The 22,630-nt window shown below is 29.8% G+C and overlaps 1 protein-coding gene across 1 annotated transcript; it reads left to right on the top strand.

Annotated features, from left to right (window-relative positions):
• The first annotated feature begins 6,092 nt into the window (after positions 1-6,092).
• On the top strand, positions 6,093-21,974 carry LOC127172971 (peroxisome proliferator-activated receptor gamma coactivator-related protein 1). The gene is made up of 12 exons (XM_051122539.1): positions 6,093-6,370; positions 9,203-9,460; positions 9,556-9,636; positions 11,548-12,718; positions 14,406-14,456; positions 14,948-15,043; positions 16,456-17,005; positions 18,324-18,539; positions 18,613-18,679; positions 18,761-18,882; positions 20,310-20,461; positions 21,298-21,974. The coding sequence occupies exons 1-12, from the start codon at positions 6,284-6,286 to the stop codon at positions 21,393-21,395; spliced, it is 2,949 nt and encodes a 982-aa protein (XP_050978496.1). The 5' UTR covers positions 6,093-6,283; the 3' UTR covers positions 21,396-21,974.
• The last annotated feature ends 656 nt before the right edge of the window (positions 21,975-22,630 follow it).

Raw genomic sequence — 22,630 nt, 5'->3', positions numbered from 1 at the left:
GTGATGTCTTTTAATTAGAAACGCTGTGATTGGTTCTTGGTTTATCTGTGTGAGGAGCGCAGCGATATGATCATAACTGCCCCGTCAGGGGTATTTAGATTGTAATAGGCAGATTTCTTATGCGTCATCAGAACTGCAGGTTGCGTCGGAGATCTCAGCAGGACGCATTCACATTTTCTGCTGAATAATTCGCTTTATAAAAAACAACAGCCAAGGGTACGACCTCATTTAGGGGTTTTCACACAGCTGAGTTAAGGCTGACTAAATGTCTGCTCTGACCTCAAGTATTACAGTAAACACTTGTAGTTGCCGTGTAAATGCATTCATTCCGCTTCTAAGCAGCAGAGAAAAAGACACCTAAATGCCCCTTCAGAACTGAATTAATAATTCTATATTGTCTAAGTGAATTACCAAGTTACATTTACATAAAAAGAAATTTGCCATAATATAAAGACTTGCTTTAAGCTTAAACATATGTAAATGTGTCATTTCTTTGTTTTTATTCATTTATTAGATTTTTCTTATTTTTATTTATTATTTTATAATATTTTTAATTTTTATTATTTATTTCTACTTCTAATTTTTTTTAATTTATTTATTTATTAGACATTTTATCCAATATTAGATATCTAATGCTCATCTCCTCTATTTCGATTACATGCGTCGCATATAACGCTCAGTTAAGCCTTAAAAACGTTAATAATTTAATAAATGTAATATTAAAATGAAAATCCATTTTTGTGATGCCTAACTTTATTTGTACCATTTAAAATAATTGATTTTAGTTTTTAGTGTTGTTTTAATTTAATTTAATTTATTATTATTTATATAATTTATTTAAATTTATTATTTAATTTATTTGTTTAACAAAAAAGCTATATAATTACAATCTTATTTATATTAATCAGAATTTGAATATCGGTGCATCCCTCATGGTTTTGATGTCATAGCCATAAATATTTCTGAGCCATTTTTGCAATTTAATTTCCCAACAATGTGTCTTAGTAAGATGAGATTGAAATGATCCAGACATGTAATACAACACAATCCAATAATGATTGACAGATGAACAAATAAACATTCCTCAAAAGATCCTGATGATCAGATTTGACACTCATGATACATGATTCATGGAGAATCAAGTATCTGGAAATATGACTACAGTTATTCTTAAGCACTCCAAGCATTACATGCACAGCTTCTGTGTAAATTTGACATTAAATATCTATTCGCCCATATATAAATATCTATTCGCCCATATATAAATATCTATTCGCCCATGTGTGTGTTGTACCTCTATGCAGCTGTAAAGTTTTCAAAGCCGGTTGTTTCCCCCGTGTTGTTCTGTCAGGTTTCAGCTCTCAGTTTCTCTGTATTTCTGCACACACGTTCAGGTTCTCCTCCACTGAGAGTCGAACAGCGAGTATTAAGACAGAAAAAGACTCTGCATCATCTGTTTCCTTTTGGATTCGTGTTCTCAGCTCTGTAACGTCTCTCTCTCAGGCTGTTCTGGGATGACTGCACCAGCACACATGACAGAGCAGCTTTTAGCGCTGTAGTAACTGGGCTGGCGTCCTGCTGCCAATGGCTGACGGGGTGTCAGGTTAAAGGTCAGGGGTCTTCTGTGTTCACTGATGCTCTCTGCGAACCAAAACACACACACACGCATTAACTGACATGATGAATAACACACACTTTAAACAGGGTTTATCCAAATACTGTAAAATTAAATTCCAGGACTTTCAAGCACTTATCAAGCACTACTTTTTGAAAATCATAACAAGTCTGACTTTGTAAACTATAGTTCTCTCTTTTAAGAAAGGGATCAAACAACAGATTCATGAGTTCATCCAAATTTCGCTAAAAGCTTATGGACGTGATTATAATACAAGTCAAACATTGAAGTGAGTTGCTGTTTTTGTCTCTTGTGAGGAAGATTCATTCACTTGTTCGCCAATGAACCACACAGAGACATTTTGATCAGATTAATTCATGTTCATCTGATCTCATTTTGTAAGTGGCTCCTCTTTCTGTTTTAAAGATGTTTTCTTTGGATTGTTTGACTACTCGAAAGAGAATATAGGAAAATAGAACTTAATTTGTGTTCTCTGCTGGCTAAGTTTCACATAAATAAACAAAAATCCGGCTCTAAACCTCTTTTCTTTATTCAGAGAAGATGAAGACAAAACACACCACAAACTCACCATGGTTTTTCCTACACTAACCTTAGTTTTTACCATGTTATTTGTAGTAAAACTGTCTGGTCTTTACTGCATTTTTACTGTAGTAAAACCAAGGTTAATTTTCTTAAGAGATTTGTATTTGTGTATACTTTTTTCTTTGTTTTTTTAATAACTGTACTGTCTAATGGTTTGATGTTTTCACTGTACAAAATTGAAACAAATGATTGGCAAAACTGCACCGAAGTCCTGAACTGAATCAAATGATTCACGAACCCGCACCCAATGCCTGATCTGAATCAAATGATTTGCTTAACCGCACTGAAGTTCCGAACTGAATCAAATGATTTGCAAACCCACACCCAATGCCTGATCTGAATCAAATGATTTGCTTAACTGCACTGAAGTCCCAAACTGAATCAAATGATTTGCAAACCCACACTGAAGTCCTAAACTGAATCAAATGATTCACAAACCCGCACCCAATACCTGATCTGAGTCAAATGATTTGCGTAACCGCACTGAAGTCCCAAACTGAATCAAATGATTTGCAAACCCACACTGAAGTCCTAAACTGAATCAAATGATTCACGAACCTGCACCGAATGCCTGATCTGAATCAAATGATTGGCAAACCCGCACTGAAGTCCTGAACTAAATTAAATGATTTGTGAACCCTCACAGAAGTCCCAAACTGAATCAAATGAGTCGCAAACCCGCACTGACGTCCTGAACTAAATCCAATGTTTCGCGAAATCGCACCAAAGTCCCAAACTGAATCAAATGATTCGAGAACCCACACCAAAGTCCCGATCTGAAGCAAATACTTCACAGACCCACACCGAAGTCCTGATCTGAATCAAATGATTTGTAAGTCCCGATCTGAATACTGATTCGCGAACCATAATTTGAGATCAGGACTCGAGCGTGGATCGCGAATCATTCATTCACGAAATTATTCATGAACACACTCTGAAATCCCAATCTAAATCAAATTATTCGCAATACACAAAGTCAAACGATTCACAAACCCGCTTTGAACCGAAGTCCCGATCTAATTTAAATGATTCGCGATACGCAATCTGACTGGAGTTCTTCAAAACAGTGAATCATTTTGCGACGCAATGGTTTAACTGATTCAGAGTTTCGAAAAGCTCCGTTTCACCCATCACTACACATGCATTTTAAAATAATTACAACGATGTTGAAATTCAAAAATGAATGGCTCTTTTAATCTGATCTGGTTTTTGCTAGTGAATCACTTGAACTGAATGATCGAAGTTACGAGTTTGAATCAATCAGAGTGGTTCCAGCGTAAATGACTCACTGAATTAATTCGGTTCATCTGTTCCTCTTTTCGCATCTTAAGCCAAGTTTGAAGCAACTTAAAGGAAAGTTGAAAATTCTGTCATCACTTAATGGCCACCGGGAACTGTTTGGTTACCAACATTCTTCAAAAGAACAACTTGAGGGTGAGTAAATAGCGACAGCACTTCTATTTTGGCGTAAACTGTCACGTTAAGTAAGAATTATCTTAGTTTATGAACTTAATTACTACCCACTAGCAAAATGAATAAATGTTAAGCAACACACTAGTTGAAGAAAATGAAAAATGTGTGTGCGTGTGTTTTCTCTCTTCTACGTTTCATTTGAGAGGTTTTCTGGGTTTCCTGCCAAATTCTGAGAGGCCACTGATACTGAAAAACGAGGGGAGAGGAGGGTGAAACGAGAGCGAGAAATGAAGGAGAAGGAACAGGAGGAAGCTCTGTGACCGTAGCGCATCGTCTGCTGGACGTGAGCGGATCTACCTGTGTGTGCGTGTCCAGATAATGGAGATCTCTCGGGAGAAACGGCGGCAGCGGGGTCCGGATAGATCCGGAAGGTGACCCACTTTCACGGAGCTCCCTTCTGCTTCACAAGACACGCTGGCCCCGTTTCAAACGGCGTGCGGCTCTGAGAGAGAGAGAACGAGAGGAAGAATTAACATCAGAACATCTGAGAATAATGCTCTGCTGACTCTGGGAAACAGGACTTCTCTTGTTCTTCGAGTAGAAGAGTTTGATGTGACATACTATAGTGCTCTATGCTGAAATTAAGTCAAGACACTACAGGGAAAACACTGTTTTTTTGAGATTTTGGTCTCTTTTGCTTCCATAACGTGTCAGACTAGTGGAAAGAAAACCTCCGAAATACACATTTAAGCGTTTATTTTACTGCACTTTATCTATTTGCGTCTGTAGATTTACCAAAATTAGCAGTTTTATTCCTCTCTATATGGTTTTTACTGAGGAGATTGTTCATATATATCATTCATACTCGTTTATGCAACATTCTAAAAATGTTTGTATAATTTTTTTTTTTTTTGGCAGCATTTTCTGATTTATGATGTGATAAAAACTCCAAAAGCCAAAAATGGCCAATAACAAAGCTATTTTGTCTAAATAAAACACTAAAAACCAAAATGTATTTTTAAAATTCTACAAACTAATTTAGGCATTATTTAACAGCATTATTACATACTGTAGTTTTAAATTAAAACCAAATACCAATAACAAAAAAATTAATACAAATATTTAAAAAAATAATAAATCATAAATATATAAAAATATATTATAGTTCTGCAGTTAATATTTTAAATTAGATTTTTTTTTTCTTTTATATTTATATTTTCAGTTTACATTTTTATTTAATTTGTGTTTTTTGTGATTTTTTTAGTTACTTTTTTATGTATGTCTATATATATATATATATATATATATATATATACACACACATATATATATATATATATATATATATATATATATATATATAAAAACACTGAAACCCAAAATCTTTTTTAAATGCTACAAACTAATTTAGGCATTAAAATAATGTACATTAAATTTAACAGTGTTGTAGTTTTAAATTAAAACCAAATACCAATACCAATAAATTAATAAAAAATATTTATAAATAAATAAATAATATATTATAGTTCTGTTGTTAATATTTTGAATTAGATTTTATTTTGCAGTTTTTATTTTTATATTTTCATTTTAAATTTTAGTTTAATTTGTGTTTCTGTCATTTTATATATATATATATATATATATATATATATATATATATAGTTTTAGTAAGTTTTAGCTTTTTTTTTTTGAAGTTTATTTAGTTTCTATATTTACCTTAGGGTAAATTTCTTTGATCCTCAAATCTTAAAAATCCTAAAAAATCCTAAAATCTTTGATCCTCAATTGTTTTAGTGTTTTATTTTAAAATAAAACACTAAAACAAAATCTTTTTTTTAAATGCTACAATCTAATTTAGACATTACAATAATGTACATTTTGTACAGTTTTAAATTAAAACCAAATACCAATAAATCAATGCAAAATATCTAAAAATAAAATATATAAAAATTGTTAATATTTTGAATTAGATTGTATTTTTAATATTTTAAATGTATATTTTTATTTTTATTTTTTGTCATTTTATTAGTTTTTATATATGTCTGTATAATTTTAGTAAGTTTTAGTTTTCATTTTTAGTTTAAGTTACTTTAGTACTTTTTTTAAACCTCAACTTAAGTTTTAAAAAAACTATACATTTATTTTAATTTCAATCGATGTTTACTTCATGTAATAAAACGTTGCGTTTTTAGTTTCATTTAACGAAAATAACTGCTTAAAACAAATGAAAATCTGCGAATGGATAGAGGAAGTTTCTAGTCTGAAGTTTTTATTATCTTCTGGTAAATTTCTTCTCAAAATCTTGACAAGTTACGCCTAATACAGAAATAATCTTTTATGATATTATTTTATTGATAAAAGCCTAAAAAGCCGATCTGCCCTACCTTACACAATCGACCACTAGATGCCACTCTATTCCGTCATCCTAATTACAAAAATCAAATAAAATTACGAATAATAATCGTAATTTAAACTGTAAAACAACTCTGAGGTAAAACGATCAATCCGATGCAGAGCCGTTGAAAGTTGTTGCCTAGCAACTGCAACTACGATTTTTGAAACGCATTCGAGCCGCGCTGTCATTTTCCCGGGAACCTCCGCATCACGTGACTGAGCCGGCGCCTCGTGTGCAGCCCTGCTCTCCGAATCAAAATGGCGGCGCCGCATGGCGTAAAACTGAAGGATTTAAAGTGCGATTTTACGGAGCACACAGCAGCACGGGCGCACCAGGACTCTCAGGTCTTATATACGTTTCTCTTATATACCTGCAGGTGTTTATATATAGACGCTGTGACGATGATCATGTGCAGAAAAGACGCTTGGTATATGAACACGTGGACGCCAGTGCGCGCTCGAGGCGGATGTGAAGTTATAAATGCGTTATAAATCTCAAGAAATGCTCTACTGAGATCTTGCTAACGACTCACAGGTGGTTTAGTTTGTCGATCGGTGGCGTTTAAGTGTTTGAATGAGGTTGTTGAACAGCATTTTCAGGTTTTAAGCGGTTTAAATGATCGGGCACCGGCATTAATGCGGTTTTGGTGAAGGAATGTGACGTGCAAATATACATGTGTCTCAAAATATCGTTAAAGTTCATAATAAGGATTAATATCACTGCGTGTTTATTTAACAGCTTCTAGTCAATCAGTATGAAACGCCATTGAATGAATGAAATGAGTCTTTTACGCGATCTTTTTTGTTCGTTTTCATTTTTAAATGAATGAATGAATGAATAATTGATTCATTACAAGTGAAGGTGACACATCACGCTCACGCTTCTCATCTACGTGCGCAGCTCAAATGACGCTGACGTGTCTCACGCGCACCTGTCTGAACACCGAATTCTGTTCACATCAAGATTCAAACCGAATGAATCAACAATCATTATATTTTTTTCCTTTTCACACTTAAGACTCAGAAAATCACATTGAGAGTTTTGCTGTTTGTTCTTTAGTGCATGCATGTAAACTTCGAGCTAGTGTACTACCTAGTGTACTGCTAAACGTTTATATTTAGTTTGTTATAATTTACAATTTGCCTTTTTCTTTAAAATATTAAATTCCAACAAGTAATGAATCATTATATTTAATGTTAACATGTTATATTTCCTCATTTTTGGTTTGTAAGTAAAATGTATAAAGTAAAATTAAGTTTTGTTTTTTTTTTAATTATAGTAAAAAACAGGTCTTTAAATACATAATTTTAGCATGTTATATTTCTTTTTTTTTATTTATTTATTTAATTTTTTTTTACTATATTTTACTATATTTACAGCTTTATTGTAGCAATTTTGGTGTTTTGACTATAGTTACCAAGTTTTTATGTGGTTCACAATATAAAAGCTTTTTTATTTTTGGCCAAACATTGAAATATTTTTAGGGCTGTCAAACAACTAATTGCGATTGATCGCATACAAAATAAAAGTTTGAGTTTGCCTAATATATGTGTGTGCACTGTGTGTAATTATTATGTATATATAAATACACAAATTAATGTATATATTTAAGAGAAATATGTTATGTACAAAATATTTTTATTTATATATAATATCAATTATTTAAAAATTATAATAACTACATATAATTGTAAATATTTCTTAAATATATACATGAATGTGTTTGTATTTATATATACATAATAATTACACAATACACACACATATATTAGGCAAACTCAAACTTTTATTTTGTATGCGATTAATCGCGATTAATCGTTTGACAGCCCTAAATAGAAAAAAAAAAACACTCAGTTACTTAGTTTTGTAGTTAAAGCTAGTGCACTACTGAACGTTTACATTTTTTTGTTATACAGATTTACAATTTACATTTTTCTTTTGTAGTAATTATTTATGAAGTTTAAGTTCCAACAGGTAATAAAATACAATAAATTATTTAATGTTAACATGTTATATTTCTGTTTTTGTGTGTTTGTAAGTAAAATGTATAAAGTAAAATACATATAAAGTTTTTTTTTTTTTTTTTACTATATAGTAAAAAAACAGGTCATAAAATAAATGTTAGCATGTTATATTTCTGCATTTTTTGTTTTTAAGTAAAATATATAAAGTAAATAAATGTTTTGAGTTTTTTTTATATTTATATTGTAAAAATAGTAGGAAGCTTTCAGTATTTACAGCTTTATTGTAGTAATTTTGGCATTGTATTTTAAATATATAGTTACCAAGTGTTTATATGGTTTACAATATAAAAGCTTTTTTTTTTTTTTGGCCAAGCGTTGAAATTTTTTACTGAAAAAACACTCATTTTAGTTTGTTCTTTAGTAGTTAAAGCTAGTGTACTACTGAATGTTTACATTTTTTTGTTATACAGATTTACAATTTAAATTTTTCTTTTGTAGTAATTATTTATGAAGTCTAAGTTCCAACAGGTAATAAAATACAATATTTAAATGTTAACATGTTATATTTCTTTTTTGTGTGTTTGTAAGTAAAATGTAAAGTAAGATACATGTTTTAAGTGTTTTTTATTTTTACTATATAGTAAAAAAAAACAGGTCATAAAATAAAATGTATAATGTTAGAGTGTTATATTTCATTTATATAGTAAAAATAGTAGGAAACTTTGTGTATTTATAGCTGTATTGTAGTAATTTTGTATTTTCACTATAGTTACCAAGTGTTTATATGGTTTACAATATAAAAGCTTTTTTATTTTTGGCCAAACATTATTGAAACTATTTACAGAACAAACGCTCATCATTTTATTCGCACGTTTATTCTTTAGTACATTCCTGTAAACTTCGAGCTGGTGTACTACTGAAAGTTGACCATTTTTCACATACAGATTTAAAATAGTGTTTTGAAGGACTAATATAATTTAAATTATTTACAGGGTAAAATAATTTTAATTATATTAAGCAATGTCGTTTTTCACAAACTAAACTACATTCAGAAAGTGCTTTATATAAGGAAATACAACTTCAGTTCACAGATTGTAGGACTGTTGTAATTCCTTATCATAATGACTTTACAGCTTTGACTTTACTGGAATAGAGAGGCCAGAGTTTGTCCTACGAAATCTGACATTATTTCGTGTTTTGTTTCATCCACAGGTTGAATTTGAAAAACACGATGTTCCCGTCTTTGAGCTGGATGTCGGACGGATCTCAGATGCTCTTCACGGAAGCCTGGATCCGTCCATTTTATCCATTTTTCAGGACAAGACGCCGACGGACAGCGTGGAGAGCGAGGCGTCGCTGCTGTCCGCTCTGACCGAGATGTTGGACAGCGTGGACGTGGAGACGCTGTCTCCGTTCGACATGCTGCCGGACACGGAGATTTTCTCCGCTCAGAAGGGTTCGGACCACTCGGTTAGTCAACACTGGCATGAAAAATGGACACTTTGTTGTTGTTTAGTGTCTCAGAATAATGAGGTATTGACTTGTCAAACGTGTTTCCGTCACAGCTCAGGAATCTGCTTCAGTTAAGCCACACATCACCGGATCGACCAAAAATCCCTCAGTCACCAACAGCAAAGTCAGGAAGAGTAAGTTTCTTTTGGTTGTTCCCGTTATTGGGCTGATTCACACACATTTACTCACTGGGCGAGGCTCTTCCTCCACGGCGTCACGCCCAACTGCTGACGGATGAAATGAAACTAGATGTTTGTGTAAATCTGTTAGACGTGTTGACGCTGGAGCTTCTGTTCTGAATTGTGAATCTAGACGTCGACCGATACTGGATTTTGCCAGTTAAGTTTAAAAAAAATTGGCTGATAACAGATTAATTAGGTAGTTTCAATGAAAATTAGTGCTGAACTTTATTACAAAATTAACACTATTCACTAATGATGAGAATGTTTTGTAATCAGTTAAATCAAATAAAAAAGTAGTTGTGCTTCATCACACATTAATGATTTTTATAATATTGTCACGATATATTTCATAAAATTATATATATGAGAGGAAGAGAGAATAAAATAACTAATAATTATAAGAAAAATAATTATTTAAATATAGTTTTCAATTATAAAAGACACATAACTACAAAAAGATTATTTTGTAAGAACAGAAAAATATAATTTAAATGTAATTAAAAATGATTTACAAGGGAAGGCGGAAAAAAAATTACATTTTTACAATCTAATTTTCACATAGAATGTTTATATTATGCAAAATTTAGATTTCATATGTTTCTTTTGCACATAATTATTTTTAAAACTAAATATGCTTTTAAAATTTCTGTGCACGTGCATTCACGTGCAAGTACATTACGGCGTTTTAGTGCCATGTTAAAAAATAAAAATCTAAGATTACAAAGACGTATTATTTCAAAATTAAAGTTGAAATTATGAGAATAAAATCTAAATATTTAAACAAAGTCAAGCAAAATGATGAGAATAAAGTCGAAATGTTTCGAGAATAAAGTCGAAATTATGAGAATAAAGTTGAGATATTTAGAGAATAAAGTCAAAATGTTTTAAGAGTAAAGTTGAAATATTTCAACAATAAAGTCAGTCAGAATTATGAGAATAAAGTCAAAATATTTCAAGAATAAAGTCGAAATATTTTGACTTTACTCTCAAAATATTCCAACTTTATTCTTGTAATTTCCGCTTTATTCTTTAATATAATATTCTCAAAAAATACAAGAATAAAGTTGAAATTATGAGAATAAAGTGTAAATATTTCGACAATAAAGTCAGTCAGAATTATGAGAATAAAGTCAAAATGTTTTGAGAATAAAGTCGAAATTACGAGAATTAAGATGAAACATTGAGAATAAAGTTGAGATATTTAGAGAAAAGTAGAAATGTTTCCAGAATAAAGTCGAAATTATAAGAATAAACTCAAAATATTACAAGAATAAAGCCAAAATATAAAAAAAAAAGTTAAAATATTTTGAGAATAAAGTAGAAATTACAAGAATAAAGTCAAAATATTAAAAAAAAAAAAAAAAAGTTAAAATATTTTGAGAAAAAGTCAAAATATTTTGCGAATAAAGTCAAAATTACGAGAATAAAGTTTAAATGTTTCGAGAATAGTGAGTTTCGACTTTATTCTCAAAATAATTTAAAAACTTTAATCTCATAATTTTAGATTTGTTTTTTTGTTTTTTTTAAATGTGGCACTAAAACACCATAATAATATATACACAAATTATAAATATATATTTAACATTTATATTCAATTAAAATGCTTTCCAAGCAGGGTTATCATTAACTAAAACTAAAACCATTAAAAAATTGTTATTTAAACAAAATGTTAATGGACACAAACTAAAATAAAAAAAAAAAAAAGATTTATATACAAATATTTGACAAATATTTTTGCAGATTTTTCCTGATAACCACAGTTCCAAGACGAAGATGGTACCTATTAATCGGCAAAAACAATATTTCGCTTTTCCTCTAGCTCTGTCTCAGTGTTTGGTGTTTTTTTTTTTTTATCTTCATCAGGAGGTCGTGATGTCTGACAGACAGTTGAGACCCCGTCGCCATTTGGGGACCCAGAGTGAGATTTCACAGCGAGACGACGATGAGAAGAAGAGCCGCTCCGTCAGAACTTTCCGGATCGAATCCGACCCGATATTCCCACAGGACGGACGCGAGTTACTCGCAGATTTAGTGAGACACATGCATCCGTACTGCATCAGGACCGACCTGGAGAAAGAGACACGCGTGTCTGCGGAGGAGGAGGAAGAGGAGGAGGTGTTTGTTGATGTAGAAGGTTACGAGGAACAGGAAGACAACATTCTGGACCAATCAGGACACGGACCAGAACAAGACCAAGAACCAAACGCACAGAATATGTGCAACAACAATCAGGAAAAACATGTTAAGACGACACCTCAACGCAGCGCTTTAGTCAAAACCAGCGATGCGGGACGGGTGAAGAAAACGGTGACTTTTGCGTTAAATTTAATCTCCGTTCATGAGATTCCACCTGACGATGAGGAATCTGATTCAGAGCAGATTTGTGAATCCACATCCTCTAAAACTGACATCACCTCCCCTCAAAAGCCCAAATCACTCAGTCTAGACCAGTACCGTCTCCTCAGACAGAAGAAAAAACCTCTGGAGGAGAAACGGATGGACTATCGAACCAAATGGCCTTCGCTTCCTGACCTTCCCAAGGAGCTTCCGCCAATCCTGCCGGATTTGTTCGCACCGAAGCTGAATCCAAACACACCTTCTGAGATGTTACCAGCTGGTAAAGTGAAAACGTCTCAGTCGCAGGAAATCTCACGTCCCCCTCGGAAAGAGACCAGAAAGGCTGTAGATGTTTGCGTTGACCCTCCAAACCCGGTTTTAGTGCCCTTGAAAGCCACACAACACATAAACGCAGCCCAGACCCAAGCAGCGCCGCAGGACGCCTCAGAACCGCTCAGTACAGACTCGAAAACAGATGTTTGTGTTTCTTGTGAAGAGGTTCGACTCTCTGAGGTCGTGCCAGTGACATCTGCCTCCGGCTCTGTGACCGTCAGATCCCAAACTTCAGCTCCAGGCTCGCCGACGAGAGCCGGACCAAAGCCTTCAGCTGAAAAGAGACAGACGTCTGTACTGATGCCCTCGACCGTCACAGAAAGACACAACGCTGGTCAGAACCAGACGACGTGTGAAGAAATCGGTGAGCGGACCGTTTGTCTGTTTGATGAAGATATAGCTGTGTTTAGAGACAAAATAAAATCAACTAAAACCATACAATAACATTTCGTTACTTGAAACAAAATGCCAGGGCAACACTTTTCATTTTCATTTAGTTTGTCTTGATGTACAAAAATAACTAAAACTATTAAAAAAAAAAACTAAATAGACAAATTTTAAATAACAAAAATTAACAACAATAACAAAAAAACATAAAATGACTAAAACATTAACTAAGATTAACATGAAAACATGAAACATAAAAATGAAAATAAATTTTTAATATTTGTAAAAGACTAATAAAAATAACAAAAACAAACAATTAATAAATTAAAATGAAAATACAAAAAATAGAAAAAAGTAATTAAAAATATATAACCCTAATTTTAAACAGACCAAAAAAAAAACTAATAAATGAGAAAAATTCTTAAAACTTTAACTAAAATTAAAATGAAAACATAAAAACAAAAATGGTTTTAAAATATTTATAAAAACTATAATGGACACTAAATAAGAACTAAATTAAACAAAAATTAATAAAAATAAACAAAATTAAAAACTAAAACTAATATAAAATGGCAAAAACAAAACTAAAACTTTAGCTAAAATGAAAATAGAATACATAAAAACAAATTCATGTGAAGTGTTAATGAAAACTATAATAGAAACTAAATAGGCAAAAATAAATAAATGACAAAAACACTACAAAATTACTAAAACTCTAACAGAAATTAAAATATAAATGGAAAATATAAAAAATAATTTTAAATTAATTTTAAACAGACAAAACTTAAAACTAAGTAACAAAAATCTTAAAACTTTAAAATGAAAATGAAAACAAATATAAAAAAATTATTTTAAAATATTTATAAAAATGAGAACAGAAACTAAATAAGAACAAAATTAAACAAAAATAAAAATAAACAAAAAAAAACTAATATAAAATGACAACTTTAGGTAAAATGAAAATGGAAAGTATATTTGTTTTTATATTTTTAAAATTAATTTAAACAGACAAAAGTAAAAACTAATATGACAAAATCACAAATTTTTAAAACTAACTAAAATTAAGATAAAAACAAATATAAAAAATGATTTCATTGAAAGTATTAATGAAAACTAAACTAAATATGCAAAAATAAAACCTAATAAAATTAACAGAACACAAAACAATTACTAAAATGTTATCTGAAATTAAAATTAAAATGGAAAATATAAAAAAAAGTAAATATTTTTTATGACAAAAATGACAGAATCATAAAATTCTTAAAACTAATTCAAATTAAGTTGAAAACAAATATAAAAACAAAAATGATTTTTAAATATTTATAAAAAACTATAATAGAACCTAAATAAGTACCAAGTTAAACAAAAAAAATAAAATAATAAAACATACAAACAAAATACTGAAAGTTCACCTAAAATAAAAATGGAAAATATAAAAACAATTTAAAGAATTAATAGGCAAAAATGAAAAACTAATAAAAAAGACAAAAACAAAACTTAAAAAACAAAAACAAATAAAATTACACAACACAACAAAATTACTAAAACTTTATCTAAAATGAAAATGAAAAGAAATTCTAAATATTTATAAAAAGTACAATAGTACACCAGTGATACTAAAATAACACAGTTTGATAGTATTTCATGTTGTTGGTGTTTTTCAGGAATTGAAGCTGCTGATCTGACCAGTCTACTGGAGCAGTTTGAGACTCAAGGTATGTGATGAATGCGTGTTTGTTTATGATGGCGTGTAATTCAATAGACACTATCAGCTCATTTACATCAGTTCAGATAAGCAGCGTGTGCTTTATCAGCACTGAATTCAATAAAAGGCTCATCGTGCCTGTTGCTTTCACTTCCGATCGAATTGATTGTCCCATCTGAATGTTCGTCTCCTCGGGACAGAAGACGATATTGTCACAGATTTAATGCAGTCAGAGACGGACGCGCTCCCAGTGTTATCAAAGCACAATCATTACAGCGTCATTAAACACTCACTGAGACCATTATAATCATCTCTACTGTTCGTTACTGGCTTAATTGCTTTTGGAAATCAGCTCATAAACAGGGAATGAATGATGTTTGTATGTTTGTAAGAATTTAGATCTCTAGAATCACAACTGTACATCCAAACTAAAGCCAGTTCATATTTGTAGCTCCTACCTGTCATCGTTGGTTCATTGATCATATTGTGTTGGTTCTCCAGCTTCTGAAGGGCAGATGGTTCCAGAAGTTTCCCAGGACGAGCATCAGGATCGATGGTCACAACACTGTCGTCTGACAGACCTCAGCAGCACTGCAGGTGAGAAACACAACTAATAAGAAAAGAAAAAAAAAAAAATAATAATAATATTATATATATATACACACATATATATAAAAATTACAAAAATCACACAACAAAGGAACCTAAAAAACAAATAAAATTACACACAAAATTACTAAAACCTTATCTGAGGTTAAAATGAAAATGGAAAATATAAAACATTAATTTAAAATATATTTTCTTAAAATATAGATAATATAGAAAATAAAATTTAGTTTCCTGAAACTTGAAAATTAAAATGAAAACAAATATAAAAACAAATGATTTAACAATATTTATAAAAAATATAATATAAACTAAATAAGAACAAAAACAAAAAAATAAACAAGTAAACTAATAATAAAAAAAAAAAAAGACAAAAACTAATTTAAAAGTATTAATGAAAACTATAATAGCCAAAAAAGGGGAAAAAATGAATAAAAAAATGAAAATGGAAAATATAAAAACAAATTAAAGTATTAATTAAAACTATAATAGATAAAACTAATAAAAATGATCAAATCACACAACAAAAGAACCAAAAAAAAAAAATGACACAACATAACAATATTAGTAAAACCATATCTGATATTAAAATGCAAATGGAAAATATAAAAACAAATTCATTTAAAATATATTTTTAAACAGACAAAAAAAACTAATAAATGACAACTTTAAAATTAAAATGAAAACAAATATAAAAACAAATTACTTAAAAACGCTGTAATATAAACTAAATAAGAACTAAAACAAAAATATTAAAAATAAAAAAAGACAAAAACAAAATACTAAAACATTAGCTAAAATGAAAGTGAAAAATATAAACAAATTAATTTAAATATTACTGAAAACTATGATAGGCAAAAAAACTAATAGAAATGACAAAAACACACAACAAAAAAATAATAAAATTACACAAAATAACTAAAAACATCTGAAATTAAAACAAATGTAGCGTATAAAAAAATATATTTTAAGCAGACAAAAATAAAAAAAAACTAATAAATGACAAAAATCACAAGATTCTTAAAACTTTAAAGTTAAAATGAAAACAAATATAAATATTAAAATAGTATTGTTTTTTGTAAAAACTATAATAGAAACTAAATAAGAACTAAATTAAAAACAAAAAAAGACAAAAACAAAATTCTAAAACTTTAGCTAAAGTGAAATTGGAAAATATAAAAACTAATTAATTTAAAGTATTAACCCCTCAAGACCTTTAGTTGCTTTTTTTATCCATCACAAATTTTAGTAATCATCATAAATTATATAATATTTGAGTTTATATCAAAGTTAGTGGTCTGATTCTGGATATAAATACTATGCAGATACCCTATAAAAAAGCAAACAGATGCCATTGGTCTGTGCTTGTGACTAGTTTTTAATGATTATTTCCTTTCCTCCAGGTCTAACTCCACCCGCAACACCACCACATCAGATGTGGAGGCCCCTGGTGTCTGTCAAAGGGACTAAACATGAATCCATCAAGCCGTCGCCCGGCAAAACCATTCAGATTATCGAACCTCGTCCACTGCCGCCCAGCAAAACTCATTCAAAACCTTCACTTCCCACCTTCACTCCTGCGCTGAATCGCGCTCTAGCGTTCCTGGACCACGACTACTGCGGGATTCAGGACAGCAAGACGTCTTTCGCGCACACAAACTCACGTTGCGAGTACAGGACGTTGTCCGAGACGCCGCGTCTGCCCGGTTCGGTGCTGCTGTCTCCTGACAGCTCCCCCTGCAGGATGGAGGCGTTCGAGGAGGCGGAGTCTCTGAGGGGGCGGGCCTTGCGCTTTTCCTCGCGCTCTCCGAGCTCACTGGAGCGTGGAAGGGTGAAGAGGCGGGGTTATGATGGTGGATACCGGCGCTCCAGCTCCAGGTCATGCTCCTCGTGTTCTTCATCGTCTTCATCATCATCATCTCGTTCCAGGTCTCGTTCACCACCCAGAAAAAGGTAAATGAAAGCTATTGACACTAAAATACAGTAAAAATGTAAATAAAATATAGTATATAATTATATGGAAATATAATTTTTGTATATAATTCTAAAAATATATATATAATAAAACACAAAATTGACATTTAATAACTACAATACAATAATATTTAATAACTAATTAATATGCATCTATACAGCAATGAGCAGGTGCTAAAAGAATTATATATATATATTTAATAATTTTAATATGTATATATATATATATATATATATATATATATATATATATATATATATGTATGTGTGTGTATATATATATATATATATATATATATATATATATATATATATATATATATATATATAGATATATAGATATTTATTTATTATTATTTTTTTTTAAATATATATTTATAAATATAAATTATAAATATATGTATATAATTAAAATAATATGATAAACAATAGTTTTGGTTTGTTTTTTTTGTTTGTTTTTTTTTCAAAAAATAATAATAAAATAAATATTTATTAATGATTTGAATAATGGTGCAATCAAATCACTGAATCAAAGCTAATTTATATTCATCCTTGTAACAATGAACAACATTTTATATATATATATATATATATATATATATATATAATTTTAAAATAATATAATAAAATAAATAACAATATATAAAATAAAAAATAAATAAAATAAATGTTTATACAATTATTATTAAATGTTAAAAACGGTCTTCATTTTAGTAATGAATAATTAATATACATATTTTTAAATATAAATATTCAATGTAATATAAAAATGCATACTATTAGTAATAATTATAAAAAAAATATTATTGCTAAATAAAGTACTGCAAACAGAAAAAGTAGTAGTAATAATTAATGATTTGACGGTTTAAAATGAAGAAACTAGGACAGCAATAAATATTATTATTTTGATTTGTCAGTTGTAGTGTTAAAAAAATCATATTTTTCTAAAAGGTAAAAAAAAATATATTTTTTTATCATTAATTTAATATTTAAAAACATTACTGATTTGAGTAATGAATAATTGAGTCAAATATTAAATATTAAAAAAATTATATACTTTTATTAATAATTATACACTATTATTATTAGCATTATTAAATAAATAAAAGTTCTGTGAACATCTGAGTTATGATTCAATCGAATCATTATATCAATAATCTGAATTGATTCATTGACAGTATTTTGGAATAATAATCACTTTTCCAATCACAATTCCAACTCTTAGTGATGTTTTTGATACTGAAATATAATTCAGAAACTTTTAAAACATCTTGTTTAATTCAATCTGTGATTTTAGCTACAGGTCCAGGCATTCTGGAAGCAGTTCCTCCTCGCGCTCCAGTTCACGGTCGTCTTCTCGTTCTCCTCCTCGCAAGCGTGGACGCCGCTGCTCCAGATCACGCTCCAGATCGCAAACCAGATCGCGATCCAGATCGTTACATCGCTCCCGTTCGGGTTCGGGCTCGCGCTCGCCTGAGCCGGACTGGAGAGAGTCTCGTAGCAGATGGAAGAGGTCAGTGTGAACGCAACAGAACAGATGATTCTTCTTGTGTTGATTGTGAGTCTAAACGAGTCGTTGTTCTCAGTCACAGACAGAAGGAGCTGAACCGACTGCATGAAGAGGCTCGTAAACTCCGCCAGCAGAAAGCCATCGTAAGTGTACAAACGAGAGTCCGGTATTAAGGTGGGCGATGTGTGTTGGTGTTTGTGCCTGATGATGGGTTTGATCCTCAGGAGGAGCGGAGGGTGGTGTATGTGGGAGGAATCCGTGGAAGCATGTTGCCGTCGGACCTCAAAGATCGATTCTCGCTCTTCGGGAAGGTGGAGGATTGCACAGTTCATCTCAGGAGTCACGGGTGAGATTTATCAGCAAATCTAATTTTCTTAAATACTCAATTTTTTATTCTAGAGCAAAAAATGACCATATAAATATTTCTTATTTTTATTTAGTAATTTTGTAGTGTTTTTTATTTATAAACAGTAATAACTGTAATAATAATAATTGGTGGTTTAATGGGTTAAAATTAAGAAATTAAGACATAAATAATAATATTGTAATTTACAGTTGTAGTGTAAAATAAAATCATTTTTCTAAATAAAAGATTTTTATTTTACAGTGAAATATTACAGTAGTAATACTTCGTTTTTTCCCCTTAGAAATTTGTTTTTATTTAGTAGCAGTAATAATAATAGTAATAATTTTTGATGATTTAACATTTTAAAATGAAGAAATTAAGACAACCATTAATATTAATATTGTTGGGTTTTAATATTTACAGTTGTAGTGTAAAATAAAATTATTTTTCTTAAATACTGCATTTTTTATTTTACAGTAAAATATTACAGTAGTGATCTTTCTTATGTTTTGTTTTTATTTGTTAAATTTTTTAGTAGCAGGAGTAATAATCTGTAGTTTAACATTTTAAAATGAAGCTATTAAGATATTAATATTGTGATTTGTCTGTTGTAGTGTAAAGTAAAATTATATTATTTTTCTGAAAATACAGATTTTTTTTTCTATTTTACAGTGAAATATTACAGCAAGGCAAGTTTAGTTATATAACACATTTCATACACAAATGTAATTCAAAGTGCCTTCCATAAAAAAATTATTTTTCAAATAATTGCAAAATATAAAGAATAAAAAAAGTATGTAAAAACTTATTTTAAATGCATTTTTTTTTAAGTTAAGAACAAAAAAGATACATAAATAAAATACAGTAGTATTGTTGTATTTTTAATGAGTAATTTTAGTTTTAATAATAGTATTAATATTAATAATAGTAATATTAGATTGTTTAACATGTTTAAATTAAGAAATTAAGACTACCAAAAATATTACTATTAAACTTGTACAGTTGAACTGTAAAATAGTTATTAATTATATAAAATATTATATCTATATTTATTTTACAGTAAATTAGTAATGTTTCTTATTTTTCTTTTTGTTATTTAGTAGTTGTACTAATAATACACACGAATAATAAAAAATAACTCTAGAGATGAGAATTTTAATAAAACAATGCACTATTACATATTCATTTTACTTAACGTTTTAATAATGTCTTTATTACAGCCATGGTTGAAATGTTCATATTTCAACAATGAATTGGAGTAGAAACACTACATTATTAAATCATGTGGAATTTGAAATATTATATACAACCCATTTTTTATTTGCATGTTGATTAAATAAATTTGATTGATTTGTTGAACTTCATTTTAAATTTTCTGCTAGTATATTTTCTCAGCATGTTTGTGCCATTCTGTTCTCTCCTTCCAGAGATAATTACGGATTTGTCACGTATTACAACACAGACGACGCTTACGCCGCAATTGAGAACGGCAGTAAACTGAGGCGTCCAGACGAGCTTCCCTTTGACATTTGCTTCGGCGGCAGACGACAGTTTTGCAAATCCAACTATGCAGATTTAGGTTGGTCTCCTGAACGATTTCTCATTTCATATTGCTTTACTTACTCCTTAGTGCTGGACTTTTTAGTTGATATGAAGAGAAATACATTTTTACATTGTCTGTTAAGCATAAAAGACAGTGTATGCTGCATGTTTCAGTGTGAAAATAAAAAAAAAACTAGAGAGGACATTTTTTTTTTTAAAGTTGTAATGTAACAAAATTATTATTTTTATTACATTATTTTTTAAAATACTATTTTTAATTTTTTTATTATTTTCTATTATTACAATATAAAAATAAGTAAATATATATATATATATATATATATATATATATATATATATATATATATATATATATTTTTTTTTTTTAATTTAGTAGCAATAATAATAATGGTTTAACGTTTGAAAATGAAGAAAATAAAACAGAAATAATACTGTACATAAACAATACTGTAATTTTACAGTTGTAATGTAAAATAAATTAAATACTCTTTATTTTACTATGATGTATTTTTTTTACTTTGTCTTGTAGTATTTTTTTTTATTTAATAGTAGTTATAATAATAAAATGACGAATTAATAATAATATATAATATAATATAATATAAAATAATATATTTTATAGCCATATTTATAGATAAAAACAATTTTTTTTGATATCACAAATGTATTTTTCTACATTGCAAATCACAATTTTTCTCAGAAAAATCACAAGATATTTTAGATATTAGATAATTTTCCCCCCAATCGTGCAGCCCTAAACAGAACTGTTAGTTTATGTGAGATTCTGATGCGTTCATAGTGTAATGCACCATAAAAATATGGATGTCAAATATTTCTTGTTCTGTCATTTAGATTCCAGCCGAGACGCCGATCCAACACCCAGGAGCCGATGTGAGTCGTTCGACTTCGACACGCTACTGAAACAGGCTCAGAGAGGAATGAAGAGGTAGCAGCACAGAAGATGGACTTTTTCATGGATCAGAGACTCAACTTTACCTCAGAGCACTCGTAACCCTGCTGAAAGAAACCAGTGACCAGCTTAAATGAACAACTCAGTTGTCAGCATTAGCCGTCTACAATTTAAGCTGGTTCGTACTGGTTTAAAGCAATATTCTGGGTTGGACACAAGTTAAGCTCTTTTAACAGCATCTGATATAAATGCACTTACATTGGTTTGAGAATCACATGCTGCACACATGGAGTCCAAAGAGCTTCGCTTGACTTTGACCTGGAATAGCTGTTTTTTTCAGCAGGGTCATTTGCACTTCACTTCACTGACTTTGCTTTCAGCGCTTTCTTACTTGACAGTTAAAACTTCTATTGAAGTCCTTTGCTCATGAAATTTTGTACATAAGAATGGAATGGCATTAAGAAATGAAATAATCATTATGAAAGGAAATTCAACTCATATGAATGCTGAATGGTGTGTCTCATACAGTATATATATATATAGCCTGAGTTTTTTGAAGTGATACCAAAAAAAATGTTTTCCCCTTTTTTTAAGTTTGAATGACGAAGTTTACCTGAATAAAAATGTTCATGTACTAACGAATGACGTCTCTTCTTTTACACCAAACTCAGAACATTGTAAATGCAATGTTTCATTCAGTTCCTCTACTGCTCAGATATTATTTTTAGTTATCTGCTATTCATTTTGGTTTTTGATCATTATAACTATTTATATGAATATGATCTGTAATACATAATTACATTATATTACAACACTAGATTGAGAGTAAAAGTTTAGTATAGTAAATGGCAGCCCCAAACAAACTAAAATACATGCATATGTAATTGTGCTTGTGACAAATAAACAAAACAAATTATACAAAAGAAATGCAATGAAATATTAAAGCAGCTGTGATCTCTTGTAAAATGTACAAAGAGATACCCAAACCAGGCCTGCCAAGAGGAGAGAAAAACGTGCTATTAAACCATATCTTCAATAATAATTTAATATTTTTTAGCATTTTTGGATTGAAAAAAAGATATTAAAAATAATTTAGAAGTAAAAAAATTATATATTTAAATTTGTTTAATGATTTAATTTATTTAAAAAATGCTATTGAAGCATATCTTCAATAATAATTTATATTTTTGCTTTAACATTTTTGCATTTAAATGTTATAAAACTAAAATTTATTTTTTGTTTAATGGTTTAATTTTTTCAAATAAATGTTTTAAT

Source organism: Labeo rohita, chromosome 11 (genome assembly GCF_022985175.1).
Source record: "Labeo rohita strain BAU-BD-2019 chromosome 11, IGBB_LRoh.1.0, whole genome shotgun sequence".
In the NCBI taxonomy this organism is placed as follows: domain Eukaryota; kingdom Metazoa; phylum Chordata; class Actinopteri; order Cypriniformes; family Cyprinidae; genus Labeo; species Labeo rohita.
Note: the sequence above shows the minus strand (reverse complement) of the source record. Positions and strands in the feature narration are given on the sequence as shown.

Coding starts and splice junctions, on each gene's coding strand:
- LOC127172971 (XM_051122539.1), top strand. CDS start 6,284: ATGGCGGCGCCGCATGGCGTAAAACTGAAGGATTTAAAGTGCGATTTT. Junction 18,540..18,612: donor TCTCGTAGCAGATGGAAGAG/GTCAGTGTGAAC, acceptor CGTTGTTCTCAG/TCACAGACAGAAGGAGCTGA. Junction 18,883..20,309: donor GTTCATCTCAGGAGTCACGG/GTGAGATTTATC, acceptor CTCTCCTTCCAG/AGATAATTACGGATTTGTCA.